The sequence below is a fragment of the Aquarana catesbeiana genome, linkage group LG05, assembly GCF_042186555.1.
Source record: "Aquarana catesbeiana isolate 2022-GZ linkage group LG05, ASM4218655v1, whole genome shotgun sequence".
Lineage (NCBI taxonomy): Eukaryota > Metazoa > Chordata > Amphibia > Anura > Ranidae > Aquarana > Aquarana catesbeiana.
Window position 1 is genome coordinate 168,560,874 of NC_133328.1, and position 15,319 is coordinate 168,576,192.

At 43.5% G+C, this 15,319-nt stretch overlaps 1 protein-coding gene across 1 annotated transcript in view; it reads left to right on the top strand.

Moving 5' to 3' along the window:
• Positions 1–15,319, top strand: part of COL6A6 (collagen type VI alpha 6 chain) — a 418,546-nt gene that overhangs the window by 261,397 nt on the left and 141,830 nt on the right. Inside the window, exon 18 of the mRNA XM_073630332.1 lies at positions 15,094–15,138. Coding sequence (XP_073486433.1) covers positions 15,094–15,138 — 45 coding nt within the window. The remainder of the gene's footprint in view (positions 1–15,093; positions 15,139–15,319) is intronic.

Here is a 15,319-nt window from a genome sequence, read left to right on the forward strand (position 1 = left end):
ATGTGCGGTTCCTTCGTCAGACCTACGCCCATACTCCTCAAGCTGGCTTATGAATGGTGAGGGGGAGGAGCAAGGGGAGGAGTGTGGGCAGATGTTGAATACACAATGATAAGGGAAGTGACAGATGTATTACGAGGACGGCCAAGACGACCGTGCACTCGCAAAATGAATCATTAACGTCAGTGCTATATACAATTAAGTCCTGAAGGAATTTGACACAGGGGTACAGGGCACAGATGGCAGTGGTTAAATTAACAATAATAAATAAATATACAAACGTAAGGTTGACATTGAATCAATATACAGGTGTGTTACATGGTCGGCCGGGTGTCTATATGCATGTGTTACAAAGGCGGCCGGGCATTTGCACACATGCAAATAGGGTCGCAAGTCTAATGTTGAGTTGACAATGAATAAATCTACAGCCGTGTTACAAGGGCGGCCAGGCGTTTATACACATTTGTTACAGGGGCGGCCAGCATCTATGTGCACGTGTTACAAAGGCAGCCGGGCGTTTTTACACATGCAAATAAGGTCGTAAGTCCAATGTTGAATTAACAATGAATAAATATGTAGCCGTGTTACAAGGGCGGCCGGGGAGCTATACACCAGGAATAGCCTGCAGTGAGATGTAGCTGCAAAAAGCTGGGATGTATATATATATATATATATATATATATATATATATATATATATACTGAATATACTGCAGCTAACTGAATGAACTGCCTGCCTGTAGTATATTAGAAAGAGAACAACAGGAATGGTCTGCAGTGAGATTTAGCTGCACAGGATACAGTACTGAATATACTGCAGCTAACTGAATGAACTGCCTGCCTGTAGTATATTAGGAACAGAACAACAGGAACGGTCTGCAGCATGATCTAGCTGAACTGGATACAGTATACTGAATATATATAGAAATGATTATGAAACTACTAAAGCGCTGACGTGGATAAATTAAACAAAAAATTGTGTGATTAATAAGAGATATCCAAATAATATAGCTGCAATTAATTAGTATGTTACAAATGAATAATTAGGTGTAAGTGAATAATTGCGCTGATATTAAACTCTCATTATTGCACCTTGGTGTATAACTCGATGAGTGATAAAAAAATAATAAATATACTCAGAATAAATCCCTGGTCATACACCCATATAAAACACCTGTGAAATATGGTACCACAATATTCCTAAATAAAATTGCCAAAATAATATATATAACTTAAGTGCGCCAACAATAAATAATCAATAAATATCCAAAAGTTCATAAATTAATTCAAAATTAGTGAGTTCAGTGCCGAGTCTCCTGTGAGATAAAATAGTAGCAAGTTCACTGTCACTATCACCACTCCGTCACCGGTGGCGTTTATTCTGATTTTCCGCTCATTTCCATGACATAAAAAATAAAGAAAACAAATCCATTGCGCAAAGATCTCAGCAGAATGTTACTGAATCAGGGGTGTAACTACCACCATAGCGACCCATGCGGGCGCTATGGAGCCCACAGCCGAGTGGGGCCCAGTGAGGATAAGAGCACCGCCGGCACAGTCTCCCAGCCAGGGGAAGAGAGAGGAAAGGAAGAGGTGAGGTGTCCGTATCAGCAGAGAGCTGAATTGCCCGATGTAAGAGCTTTCATTATAACTTCCAGTGTTCCCGGGGCTCACGTCACATAGCTCCACCTTTTGGCCCGGTGCCTTTGATAGACAGAACGCCGATCCAATGCGGGACATGTGACGTCATCAAAGGCGTCGGGCCAAGAGGTGGGGCTATGTGACGATGAGCCCCGGGAAGACAGGAAATTCAAATGAAAGCTATTACAGCGGGCAATCCCGCTCTCTGCTGATCCGGGTGGCTTGCCTCTTCCTCTGCATAGGTGAGGCTGTATGGGGCACAGGCAGACCAGGCTGTTTTGGGCACAGGTCACGCTGTATTGGGCACAGGTCACGCTGTATTGGGCACAGGTCACGCTGTATTGGGCACAGGTCACGCTGTATTGGGCACAGGTCACGCTGTATTGGACACAGGTCACGCTGCATTGGGCACAGGTCACGCTGTATGTGGCACAGGTCACGCTGCATTGACACTAGGGCAGCTGTGGGGGGGCTGTTTGCAGGGAGGCCCCATACAACATTTTGCTATGGGGCCCTGCTATTTCTAGTTACGCCCCTGTACGGAATGCTAGGATACTTAGTTTTACTCACATATCCCCACTCACAAGATCGCATAAAGATTACAATGATCAGCTGCATAGAGCTCTGTGCTACGGGCTCCTCATCCACCGCCAGTGCTCACACACAGCCACTGCTGGAAACGTCACAGGAGCCACCTCCCAGGTGGCTGTGTGTGAGCACTGGTGGTGGATGAGGAGCCCGTAGTGCAGAGCTCTATGCAGCTGATCATTGTAATCTTTATGCGATCTTGTGAGTGGGGATATGTGAGTAAAACTAAGTATCCTAGCATTCAGTAACATTCTGCTGAGATCTTTGCACAATGGATTTGTTTTCTTAATTTTTTATGTCATGGAAATGAGCGGAAAATCAGAATAAACGCCACCGGTGACGGAGTGGTGATAGTGACAGTGAACTTGCTACTATTTTATCTCACAGGAGACTCGGCACTGAACTCACTGATTTTGAATTAATTTATGAACTTTTGGATATTTATTGATTATTTATTGTTGGCGCACTTAAGTTATATATATTATTTTGGCAATTTTATTTAGGAATATTGTGGTACCATATTTCACAGGTGTTTTATATGGGTGTATGACCAGGGATTTATTCATACTGAGTATATTTATTATTTTTTTATCACTCATCGAGTTATACACCAAGGTGCAATAACGAGAGGTTAATATCAGCGCAATTATTCACTTACACTTAAGTATACTGAATATACTGCAGCTAACTGAATGAACTGCCTGTAGTATATTAGGAACAGAAAATCAGGAACAGTCTGAGCGTAACGCATTCCTAATCCCTGCATTCTGAGCCTAACGCACTCCTTTGAAAAAGCACAAAAGGTTTTTCTGGCCAGAATCATACGTTTTTGGTTCCTTAGGGCTCATTCAGAGGGATGATCGGTCATCCTCTGTACAGATCCGCTGGTAGGTTTAATTCCATGTTGGCACTTTGAAATCAATAAGTTGGTTTTGTGTCGCTGTTTGGGCACTCGAGCTCAAAAAGGTTTGCCATCACTGCCCTAGGCAAACTGTTTTTCCTGACGCCAACATGGCAGCATACTAGTGATAAAGCTCCGCCTCTTGACCACTACCTCAGGACCAGTGAATAGCATAAATGAAAGGCCTAGTTAGGCCCCATCCCATTCTTCTTTTTTTCCTCATACCTCAACACACTAGTGAAGAGTAAGCAGTAGTATGTCCCCCCTCTGCCTCTGTGCAGCATCCGACTGAGTTCAAGCCTCTCCTAGTGCGAAGTCCCAGTGCTCAGGCTGCTAACAGGTGCTATAGTCTGGGAGCCCCTTCTGTGGGTCTTATTGGGGCCCCTGCAGTGTTTCCTCTTTAGGAACTAAATCTGCTTTTAAAATTGGTATCTGCAGTGCTTGTGGAATATGGGGGGCCAGCTATGCTTTATCTCTCTCTTAGCCCCTTGTGCCATACAGGGTCGCCTGTACCTTTTACCTATGTATCTCTCTTTTGTCTTTCATTACCTTTCCCATTCCTTGCTGTCCTCTGTAGGTATTGCATGTGTGTGTAGGTATGTATGTATATGTGATATGGGTGTGTGTATACGTATATACACGTTTAAAAAAAAAAAAAAATGTATGTGGATGTGTGGGTATGCATATGTGTGGGGGTGTATGTAAATACATGTATGTATTGTAGGGGATCAGAGTGGTGAAAGGCCGGTTCAGACAGTTCAGTAAAATAAAAATGGCTTTATTCAACAAAACAAACAGAAGAAAACGACAGGCTTGTCTTGTCACACAGACCCCCTTAAATTTTTCACTCTTTGTTATATTGCAGCCATTTGCTTAAATCATTTAAGTTCATTTTTGTAGCGCTGGTAGATTTGTGATCTACCATATGTTAGGTAAATTTAGTAACTTGTTTGTTAAATAGGTTTAGTTTGCCTCTGTTCCAGCTTGGCTGACGTTGTATGTGTTTCCGGACTGACCAGTGGGTGTCGCTGTTATTACTGGTCAGTGTTGGAAAGGCAACGTGTCGAAGCGTATGGATGCTCTTCTGTCCCGGAGACAACTCGGTGGAGGTGGTCCTCCGAGTTGCATTCTGGGCGAGGGTATTTATGGGATAGACGCCATATTAGGGGGTTCGTTTTTCAGCCACCTGCTGGCCCTCCTAGCCGACAGGTATGCGTTAGAGAGCAATCTCGTGGTCCTCCGTTCCGGAGGCCCACGCCGCTGCGGCGCAGGGGTGGGCCCAGAAGCTTGTCTGGGGCCTACCACAGCAGCCGAGGAATGGTCCTGAGCTGTCTATCCAAAGGGAGGAAGCTGGACAACCGAGGAGATCCCAGGGGAGGACCCGTCATGGAAGGATCATGCAGCGTGCTGGTCTGGAGAGGGGCCTGGTGACTCGGCTGGAGGACGTATCCTAAAAGTAACTATACAGCATAGTGTTGCCTGGTTGGCTTAAAGGTTCAAGCACTGTGACTGACATTTATTGCAGAAAAAGACCAATACATCCTGTGGCAGAGGATCGTACAGGTTTATCCCAAACAAGTCTGTGGCAGAGACTTTTGTTTGTGCTACGTACTGGCTGCTAGGCAAGTGAGAGAGGCCTATCCAGGCGAGCAAGGAGTGTGTCCCACGAGGGGAGCGCCTTCTATTATAATATCTAAATTCTACCAGGACATTTGTCAAGAACCTTATGAGAAGATATTTGAGTTTCTTCTGCAGTTTCCCTTCTGCCTCTTTCCTGCTATTTCCTTAGTAAATTGTTCAATAAAGCATTGAAAAACGTACTCAAGTGTTGGTGCGTGTGTCGTCCAGAGGTAAACTCAACGGAACCCTAGACCCGGTGCCAGTAAAACAGAGGGAAGGAGAGTGAAGGTAACAAGCCCGCTTAAACCAGCAGCTCTGCAGAGAGTTAGTGCTACATTTTTTTTCCTCATTAATGTACACACAGTACCCCATATTGACAGAAAAACACAGAATTGTTGACATTTTTGCAGATTTATTAAAAAAGAAAAACTGAAATATCACATGGTCCTAAGTATTCAGACCCTTTGCTCAGTATTTAGTAGAAGCACCCTTTTGATCTAATGCAGCCATGAGTCTTTTTAGGAAAGATGCAACAAGTTTTTCACACCTGGATTTGGGGATCCTCTGCCATTCCTCCTTGCAGATCCTCTCCAGTTCTGTCAGGTTGGATGATAAACGTTGGTGGGCAGTCATTTTTAGGTCTCTCCAGAGATGCTCAATTGGGTTTAAGTCAGGGCTCTGGCTGGGCCATTCAAGAACAGTTACGGAGTTGTTGTGAAGCCACTCCTTCGTTATTTTAGCTGTGTGCTTAGGGTCATTGTCTTGTTGGAAGGTAAACCTTCGGCCCAGTCTGAGGTCCTGAGCACTCTGGAGAAGCTTTTCGTCCAGGATATCCCTGTACTTGGCCGCATTCATCTTTCCCTCGATTGCAACCAGTTGTCCTGTCCCTGCAGCTGAAACAACACCCCCACAGCATGATGCTGCCACCACCATGCTTCACTGTTGGGACTGCATTGGACAGGTGATGAGCAGTGCCTGGTTTTCTCCACACATACCGCTTAGAATTAAGGCCAAAAAGTTCTATCTTGGTCTCATCAGACCAGAGAATCTTATTTCTCACCATCTGGGAGTCCTTCAGGTGTTTTTTAGCAAACTCCATGCGGGCTTTCATGTGTCTTGCACTGAGGAGAGGCTTCCGTCTGGCCACTCTGCCATAAAGCTCCAACTGGCGGAGGGCTGCAATGATGGTTGACTTTCTACAACTTTCTCCCATCTCCCGACTGCATCTCTGGAGCTCAGCCACAGTGATCTTTGGGTTCTTCTTTACCTCTCACCAAGGCTCTTCTCCCCCGATAGCTCAGTTTGGCCAGACGGCCGGGGTTCTGGTCGTCCCAAACATCTTCCATTTAAGGATTATGGAGGCCACTGTGCTCTTAGGAAACTTAAGTGCAGCAGAATTTTTTTTGTAACTTTGGCCAGATCTGTGCCATGCCACAATTCTGTCTCTGAGCTTTTCAGGCAGTTCCTTTGACCTCATGATTCTCATTTGCTCTGACATGCACTGTGAGCTGTAAGGTCTTATATAGACAGGTGTGTGGCTTTCCTAATCAAGTCCAATCAGTATAATCAAACACAGCTGGACTCAAATGAAAGTGTAGAGCCATCTCAAGTATGATCAGAAGAAATGGACGGCACCTGAGTTAAATATATGAGAGTCACAGCAAAGGGTCTGAATACTTAGGACCATTTGATATTTCAGTTTTTCTTTTTTAATAAATCTACAAAAATGTCAACAATTCTGTGTTTTTCTGTCAATATGGGGTGCTGTGTGTATATTAATGAGGAAAAAAAATGAACTTAAATGATTTTAGCAAATGCCTGCAATATAACAAAGAGTGAAAAATTTAAGGGGTCTGAATACTTTCCGTCCCCACTGTATATATGTGGGTATGTGTGTATATGTGTACATATGTAGATATGTGTGTATATGCATGTAGGTATATGTAGGAAAGTGGAATCCTTTCTCCTATATCTACTCCTGATCCTTCTGTCGCTTTTCAGCGAATCAAGAGTCAGTTACCGCTCATATAAAGACCCTCAACAACTAGGGTGGGGACCACCGTATCGGTAAGTTTTCAGGAAAAAGAGTGCCCTCTCATGCGGATTGGCTTTAAATTGCTTCAGCCCCGCATGCCCACGCTCTCAAAAGGGCCGGGCCAAGGCAAGGCAGACGCTCTTCAGAGGAGCATAGCCCGGATGGCGTTCCCACTCAGGAGAAGAGCTCCAAGGAAGACGTCTTTGCTCCTCTTCCCCAGAGCCAGCTCCCCAGCAAGAGTCCTGAAGGGCCTGTGGCGCAGTATCTATGCCCAGGAGGCTGGTGAGTAGACACTGCCTGGAGGAGTATGCAGCTAACAGGTAATGTCAAATGTCTTTATTATTGATAAGAATGGCACAAGATTCTGTTTTGAACTTGCCTTAATTACCTGAAGCAACTGTTACACTTGTATTGGAAACTGTTGGAGACTGTTGCCATAGGAGACAGCGTTCTTGTCCATGCAGATGTGGCATCTTGCTGGATGCTTTTTCCTGCGTGGCTGTCCTCCTGTAGAAGTCTGGGAGTCTGCCAGGTTGGTGTTGCACAGACACATTTGAGTGCTCCAAGGAGAGTAGTAATGTAACGCACAGAGCGCTCTAGTGGGTGTGGCCAAATTGCCCTTGCTGACATCATCACCCTTCAGTGAGGCCAAACAGCCGCCTACAGCGGCAATAGTTTTGTATATGACTATCTCGGTTACTTGGGGATCCACAGCCTGATCTGGGTAATATGTCTGGGTCTCAGGTGAACTGAAACCCTGACACATGATTAAAAACACGAACTGGCCGGGTGAATCCTGGACAGGTGGCACACCCTAGGTGTCTGGCACCCATGAATCTATATTGCAGAGGCTGCCTGCTGGCTAAGTGGGTGTCAATTCTGTCTAGCAGCACTGGGGTTGCTGGTTCAATTCCCCAACATGCTAATGCTTGTGTTGAAGTTTATATCTTCTCCCTGTGTGGGTTTCTCACCACAGTCCAAAGACATGCTCTGCACCTACTATGTCTTACGACCCACTCTATGTGTAGGGATGTTGACAACTCATGGCTCTGGGGGTTCTTATTGAACCGAAGGGGGCCTGGGTCCTTGCTACATATATTACAGATGCAGCAGTCTGCTACTCAAAATATGGAGGCTGACCAGGAAGTCCCTCCTAGTTGCTTGTATAGCCACTGATAGAGCACCCTGGCACTTTGGCGGCTTGGGAGTCCATATGGTTGAGACCCTGGGCTGCGTATTGCTTCTTGGAAACAAAAGTGGGGAAGAATGAAGGGGGTTCGAGAAAAATGCCTGTATAAACAGGATGTCGAAACTGTAACTCTGAACAAGCTAATGGTCAACCTGCTCCTACATACTGTAGCATCTGGAGATTCCGGCAGACCAGCAATAACCAGCCCATGTACTGGGTGAGTCTAACGGGAATGGTTTAATCATTATCAACCAGCTGCTGCACCTGCAGGACTCTGAGGAGAGTGGCAGGGTCTGCATCCCTTTAGACATAATTTCCTATTGGAAGTATCTTGCCAAAAATGACATTTTTGTAGCAGTGGATGCCAAGGGTCTGGCTTGTGTCTTGGTGCAGACTTCTGGGGGGGATCAGTGAGCCAGTCACACAAGTGCATGCCCAGACTCTTAAGGTAAGACCTAGAAGGCACGCTTCACGGGTTTCTGGACAGCATGTTGTACAGAGTCTTGGATGAAGGTATCAGACACTCATGGTCACTTCGGGAGATTCCTCACTGCTCCTCTCTTCCACAAAGCTGCCAAGTCTACCACAACAGAGGGTGGGCTGCTACATTGCTTACAGACACCTCAGACTCAAGAGGGTTTGCAAGTTTTCTACCCAATCCTGTTTGGAGTTCGCAGGAGATGTTGGTCAGTGTCCAGTTGCAGATCAGAAGAGGTTGAACCCTGTAGGGCCCTCTTTGAGCTCTTTAAGATGGAGTCCATTAAACAGTATAACCACATGACTGGAGGCTGTTGCTGGATCGTCAGGATGCCTATCCTATCCTCGCACCTTAGAGGGAAAGCAAAGCCAACTTTCTCCATCCCAATGGTTGGTGTACCCGGGGGTGCTTTGCTAGTTCCTCTGTTTGATCTCCATCAGAGGAAGTGGTGACAGTCAGGAACAGATTTCTGAGGACGAATACTTCCGCTTGTTTGATGGCTTCTCAGTGCCTCAGTCATCTAGGCACAACGTCATAATGCATATAGATGATTCCTGGGGTGCATGGGCACCTGCTCAAATTTCATCTAGAATTCTTAGTGCAAGGGAGGAAACAGGATAGAACACAGTTAATAAGTGTTACTCAGTATGATGGAAAGACCTCGAGGAAGTCTCGGTCCGTTAGGACCTTTTAGACTGCAGGATTGCAACGAATCATGTCTGCAAGACAGCCGGGAAGATGCACTGTGAGGGACTCTCGGTCAAGGCAAACAGAGTTTCCCAGCCAAGGAGGGTAATCTTGAATGCACTGGGGGTTCAAACAACCCTTTTAGCACTTTGGCCTTACTACACAGAGTCAAGGAGGACCAATCTCCTTGCAGTTTAGCAACAGGGCAGCAGTCGCCTATATTCAGCTCCAGGATGAAACTCGCAGCAATATGCTATTGAGAGAGGTGAAACCCATAACGCCTGGGGCGGAAGATCACCAGCAAAATTTCGAAAACAGTTTACCTCCGAGCGGATTTTCTTTTGAACAAGTACAAGCTTCCCAGAGCACAACGAGTGGGTCTACGTCCCAGGTCTTCTCTGAGCTGGTCCACAGGTGGGGCCTACCACAGACAGACCTCCTCGTTTCCCACAGTAATCACAAACTTTGGTCTGATTTTGTTTCCGTACCCCAAGGCACAAGGGGCAGATGCTCTGGTCTCTCCCTGGGACTGCAATCTAACCTATATATTTTTCCCCAACATTTCCCGTAAATGAGATTCCTCTTGAGGCTGTCAAGGGAGAACGTAGTTGTCATAGCCAGTCCTCCATATTGACCAGGAGGCCCTCGGTTTTCCCTGGCCATTCATTTCACGATACAGAAGACATTTCCCCTCCATAGCATACTGCGACTGGGGCTGCATGCAGGGGCATTAAAGGGGGGAGGATGGACATCTCCGGTTGCTCCAGTTTCACTCCAGAGTGATCTCTACTTTGTTGTGTGCAAGAAGACATTCTACTTACAACATCTAGACCTAATTCTGGAACAAGTTTGCTTTTTCTTGGTAGGGCAAGACAATGATCCTACTGTCCTTCCAGTCTCAGCTGTTCTATACTTCCTCCATAGGCCTTAGCCTATCCTCACATAGCTCACGAGTGTGGGCTATCTCGGCAATAACACATTTAAATGGGCCACTAATCCTTCAGTTTGCACAACTTTTGAGGGCAGTCGTGAGGAGTCGGTCACCAAGAAAGAAAGATCTAATGAAGTTGTTTGATCTCATATCAGTTTAACCGAGCAATGTTCGGTTCAGGCCATCACTTACAAGGCAGTATCAAATGCAAGAACTTTAAGCAGAAGGTTATCAGAGATTCAAGCTCTTGGAGCTTCAAAGTAAATATATATATATATATATATATATATATATATATATATATATATATATATATATATATATATTCCTTTCTTTCCAGAAAGTGTACAGTTGGGTCTTGTAGATCACCCTGCATCAAACGTAACAGCAGCCTGCTATTTAACAGAGAGCTGGACATTGCCTAACTTTCCACAACATCACAAAGGAAAGTCACACATACTGTTCATTTTCAGAACTTTGAAGTAGTATCTGTCCACAATTGTCCCTTTCAGGTCATCTAAATAAACCTTTTGTCATTCCAGCTGGGAATCATCAAGGGAAAGAGGTTACCGCCTGGATCCTAGCAGACTTGGTTGTGCATATAGGAGTAGGGGTTGCGAGCCTCCATCAGTGACGGCGGAGCACTCTACCAGAGCGGTTGAAGCCAATTAGGCAGCACATTCAAGAGAATCCATAGTGCCCATCTGTACAGGGGTATCGTGGTCGCTCCAACATTCCTACTCAAACTTGACGGAATAGATCTGGGGAAATTTGTAGGAAGGACTATTCAGTTCTCTGTCTCATGCTAATTAGAAGATTGGTTTAACAAGTAGATCCCACCCTATCAGCTAGTTATTTATCACTAGTATGCTGCCATGCTGGTGTCAGGAAAACGGAAAATTGTATCAAATACTTACCGTTATTTTCCTTTCTTGACGCCAAACCATGGCAGCATACGGTCCCACCCTTATACGCTTCGGTATGTATCTAATTACAGAGAATGGGGTGGGGCCTAACTAGGCCTTTCATTTATGCTATTCACTGGTCCTAAGGGAGTGGTCAAGAGGCGGAGCTCTATCACTAGTATGTTGCCATGGTTTGGCGTCAGTAAATATTTGATACAATTTTCTGTTTTTACAGCTCCTCTCTATGCTAGCTAGATGGGCGGAACTAAACCTTCCTTATCTTAATACTTTATGTATACTGCTGCTGGTAAAAGGATGTTTATGAGCAGTTGGGCATTTTTTTCAGCTGCCCTTAACTCTCCTCTATGTTATGTTATAAGTACATGTACACAGGGTCGTTTATAGTAGTTTCTAGGCAGCTGAGTTTAGAAGCATTTTTTGGAACACAAAAAAAATGCGTTCAGGATGGATGTTCAGATGCATTTGAAATGCCAAATGCCTGTAACAGGCTGTAAACTCACGCTTAGCCGTGTTTCGTTTACAGGAGTTTTTAATGGAGATACATTTTTGACTATTTGAAGAAAAAAAACGCTCCTAAATGCAAAAGCAGCATATAAATGCGGCAAAAGGGACGTTTAGGACCGGGCCTATATTTCAGACTCGGTCTTTACAAGTTAAAATCATTGGTTTTTTTTGCTAGAAAATTACTTAGAACCCCCACTCGGCTCCATAGCATTGACTGGTTTAAGCAACGTCAAATATCACTTCCGCCCAATGCTCTTAAAAGAGAATTTAAAAAAAAAATTTTTCAAATGACATTTTTTTGTTTTTTTTTTGTTTTATTGCATTTTAGTGTAAATATGAGATCTGAGGTCTTTTTGACCCCAGATCTCATATTTAAGAGGTTCTGTCATGCTTTTATTCTATTACAAGAGATGTTTACATTCTTTGTAATAGGGATAAAAGTGACCAGAAAATTTTGAAATAGGAAAAAAAAAAATTCAAAGTGCCCTGTCGCGACAAGCTCGCTCGCAGAAGCGAACGCATATGTGAGTGGCGCCCACATATTTGAGGTATCGTCTCGATCCTTAGAGCGAGAGCAATAATTCTAGACCTCCTCTGTAACTCAAAACTGGTGAAGGTGCAGTGGCTGTCTGAATGCAATAGCCAGCCTTGCAGATTCCTCCATTCATGCTAATTATCATGAATGAAGGAAACTATTGATTTTCTTATGTTCAACCCATGGGCGTAACAAGAGAATTCTAACTGTGTATGGCTAGTCTTAAATAACGTATGCTTTCAGGATGAAGCCTCTGAGATGCTTTGACCCATTTTGGAGTTTTTTTGGTTTGCCTTTAAAGAGGTTGTAAACCCTCAAGGTTTTTCATCTTAATGCATTCTATGCATTAAGGTGAAAAACCTTTTGTGGTGCAGCACCCCCCCAGACCCCAAACCTTGTCTTGCCTGAGCCCGATCATTCCAGTGATGGGGATGAGCACAGCAGCTCCAGCCACTGTCTCGGATCCCCATTGGATAGATCGATAGCAGCAGGAGCCATTGACTCCCACTGCTGTCAATCAAATCCAGTGACATGGGAGCTGGGGACAGGGCCGAGTCCTACTGTCTGTGTCAATGGAAAGTGGCTCTCTGTGGGGGCACTAGAGAAGAGGAAGAGCCAGGAGCGCCGCCGGGGGATCCCAGAAAAGGAGGATCGAGGCCACTCTGTGCAAAACCCTTGCATAGAACAGGTAAGTATAACATGTATGTTATTAAAAAAAAAAGCTTTACAATTACTTTAAGTTGCTCAAAGAGTTGCTCCAAACTTCTAAATTGCATTAAGTTGCTTTAACATTCACTTTGATTTGTCTTGAGAAGCAAGGCAGTTCAGATGCAAATAATAGCACACATACTTGAACCCTTACTACCACTCTAAAAAAATGAATGTAATATCCTCATAGGACAAATCTTATAGGACTTTTCAGATACCATGAATAATAATTACTCCAAAAGTTTCTTAAATTTTTCAGTTTGTATTCATGCATAATTAAAATCATTTTTATAAAAATGGGACATTTTAACAGATCTCTTGTTTTTGACTAGCATGTTCGATATATTATTTAATAAAAAGATGGTTAAAGAAATACATCTTTATAGTTATTTGTCCATAATTTAAATCAATAGAATATCAAGGTTAAATGTCTATTTATTTTTAAAAATCCGCAAAAACCCCATGCAAAAATCAAGTCCCCCCAAAAAGCCTTACCAGTCTCTTAATCTGAACATTCAGCCTGGCTGGCCTGGAAAGTGGGGGAATGAGCATGCATCCCCCCTCCTGTACCAAACCAGGTCACATCCCTCAACATGGGGGGGGGGGGGCAACTTGCCAGGCAGAACCCCCCTGACAAAGTACCTTGTTCACAGGTTAATGAGGAGAAGGGCCTCTTCTTCACAACCCTGGCCCGGTGTTTGTGGGGGTTTGCAGTTTGTATTTGAAATCCCCCTTTAACAATAAGGAGGTGTCCAGATGCCCTCCTCCCCCCTATGTGAATTGAGATGGGGTACATAGTCCTCCCTCTAAAGGTAACCCCCACCTTGTTGAGGTAATTTAGCCTGGTATAGTTCAGGAGGGGAGAAGGCACAATGCTCAGTCATGCCCCAAATTTTATTTTATAAGAAGACCCCTTAATCTCAACGTATTTCACAGAGAAGCACCTGAACAAGGTCTACTATGTTAGCAATAAATATAAAAACATGTCATTATCCTGTTCATCTAAATAACAAATAATCCATGCCATTTATGTTTACAGGCATATGTGAGTTTATGTGAAATGAGCTATGTATATGAATGTATATGAATAGGATGCTCTTGCAACTACTCTTTATTACTCACATTAACCAACAAAATACAGTATGCAGGTAGCTTTATACTTATAACTTTATACTTTATATGTTAACTATACAGAAATACAAACCAGCAGGTAGGCTTAATTTCACCATCAGATTTTTTACTACTGCAAATTCAGTTGCCATATGGCTTATTTGCTGCATCAAGGATTATCATAGACAAAATTGCCACAAAGCACATTAGAGAGTATTTTCAGTGTTGGTAAGTTAGTAATTTGAAGAATGAATACTTTACTTGCATTTTGTGTATACTGCATTTTATGTAGTACTAACCTAGAATGCTAAAATTATATATAAGGTATAAAAATTATATGTTGGGAAAATAAAGGGGTAATTTTATTGTATAGTTAGACAGCACTTAAAACCAAGGAAACATTACCAGATGAACATTTGTGAAGCCTGTTGCTTGTTCAGAAACTTTAAAAATCACGTTGTATGTAAAAAGTCACAATTTTGTGAAATGCATAATTACTGGGACCCTGTTCACACTACAAGTTTCAAAGCATTTTGCTGTATTTCAAGCAATGGTAAAATGCATTGCTTTAAATAAAGTTTCTTTAACTCAAAGCATTCTGCAAAAGAAAAAAAATGCCTGCAATTTATGTAGCATTTACTACTTCAATTTACCAGCAATGCTCTCAAAAAGCTTAGAAACAAGTAATTTCCTGCCCCTTTAAATGGTTGGAGACAAAAGCCTGGCCCTCCAGCAGCACATACTTAACTATCTCTCACTTCCCCAGTCCCCACTACACAAAAGTGAATGCCAGCTGAAGAGGAAGAAAAGCCCTGCTTAAGCTATGATTTGTGAGACTTGTAGCTTATACGGGGCCATGGACCCCTCTTATGACAGTACTGATTGGCCCAACACTGTTATATGAAGAGGATCGCTTGTTTCTCTATTCCCTGAAGTACCAGGTATTTCCTTGGGCTGCAGTCACTGAACGGAGCAGCAAGTGGCAAAGGAAAGGTCAGTATGTTTGGAAAGGAAATTTAAAGCAAACCTGTTACTTTGCTCTGATTGGGGAAAGTACTTGTTTGCTTTACCCTCTTTAAATTTAATGCAAACACAGATTAAAGTACACTCCATGATGCCAGGACCTGAAGCCACTACCATAAACCAAAAAGCCATAAAACATATTTGTGGTAATTATTTTAAATACTCCTGAAGAATACACATCTTAGAAATGACGATGGTGTTTCTTTTTTGTACTTTTTTAGAATGAAGAAGGGGAGAATGGTCTTGATGGAATTCCTGGAGAACAGGTATATTATATAGGGGGTGAGAACATTTCTGACGGTCAGAGACGTATAGATAGCCTGGTGTGCCAATGTGACATCATAGTTATCTTTTCTATGATTTGTTAGCTAATTAGGAGATATGTATGTGTTAAGTTCTGATAGTACAGACAAGTGATAAACAATGAATAGATGTCTCACAACCTAC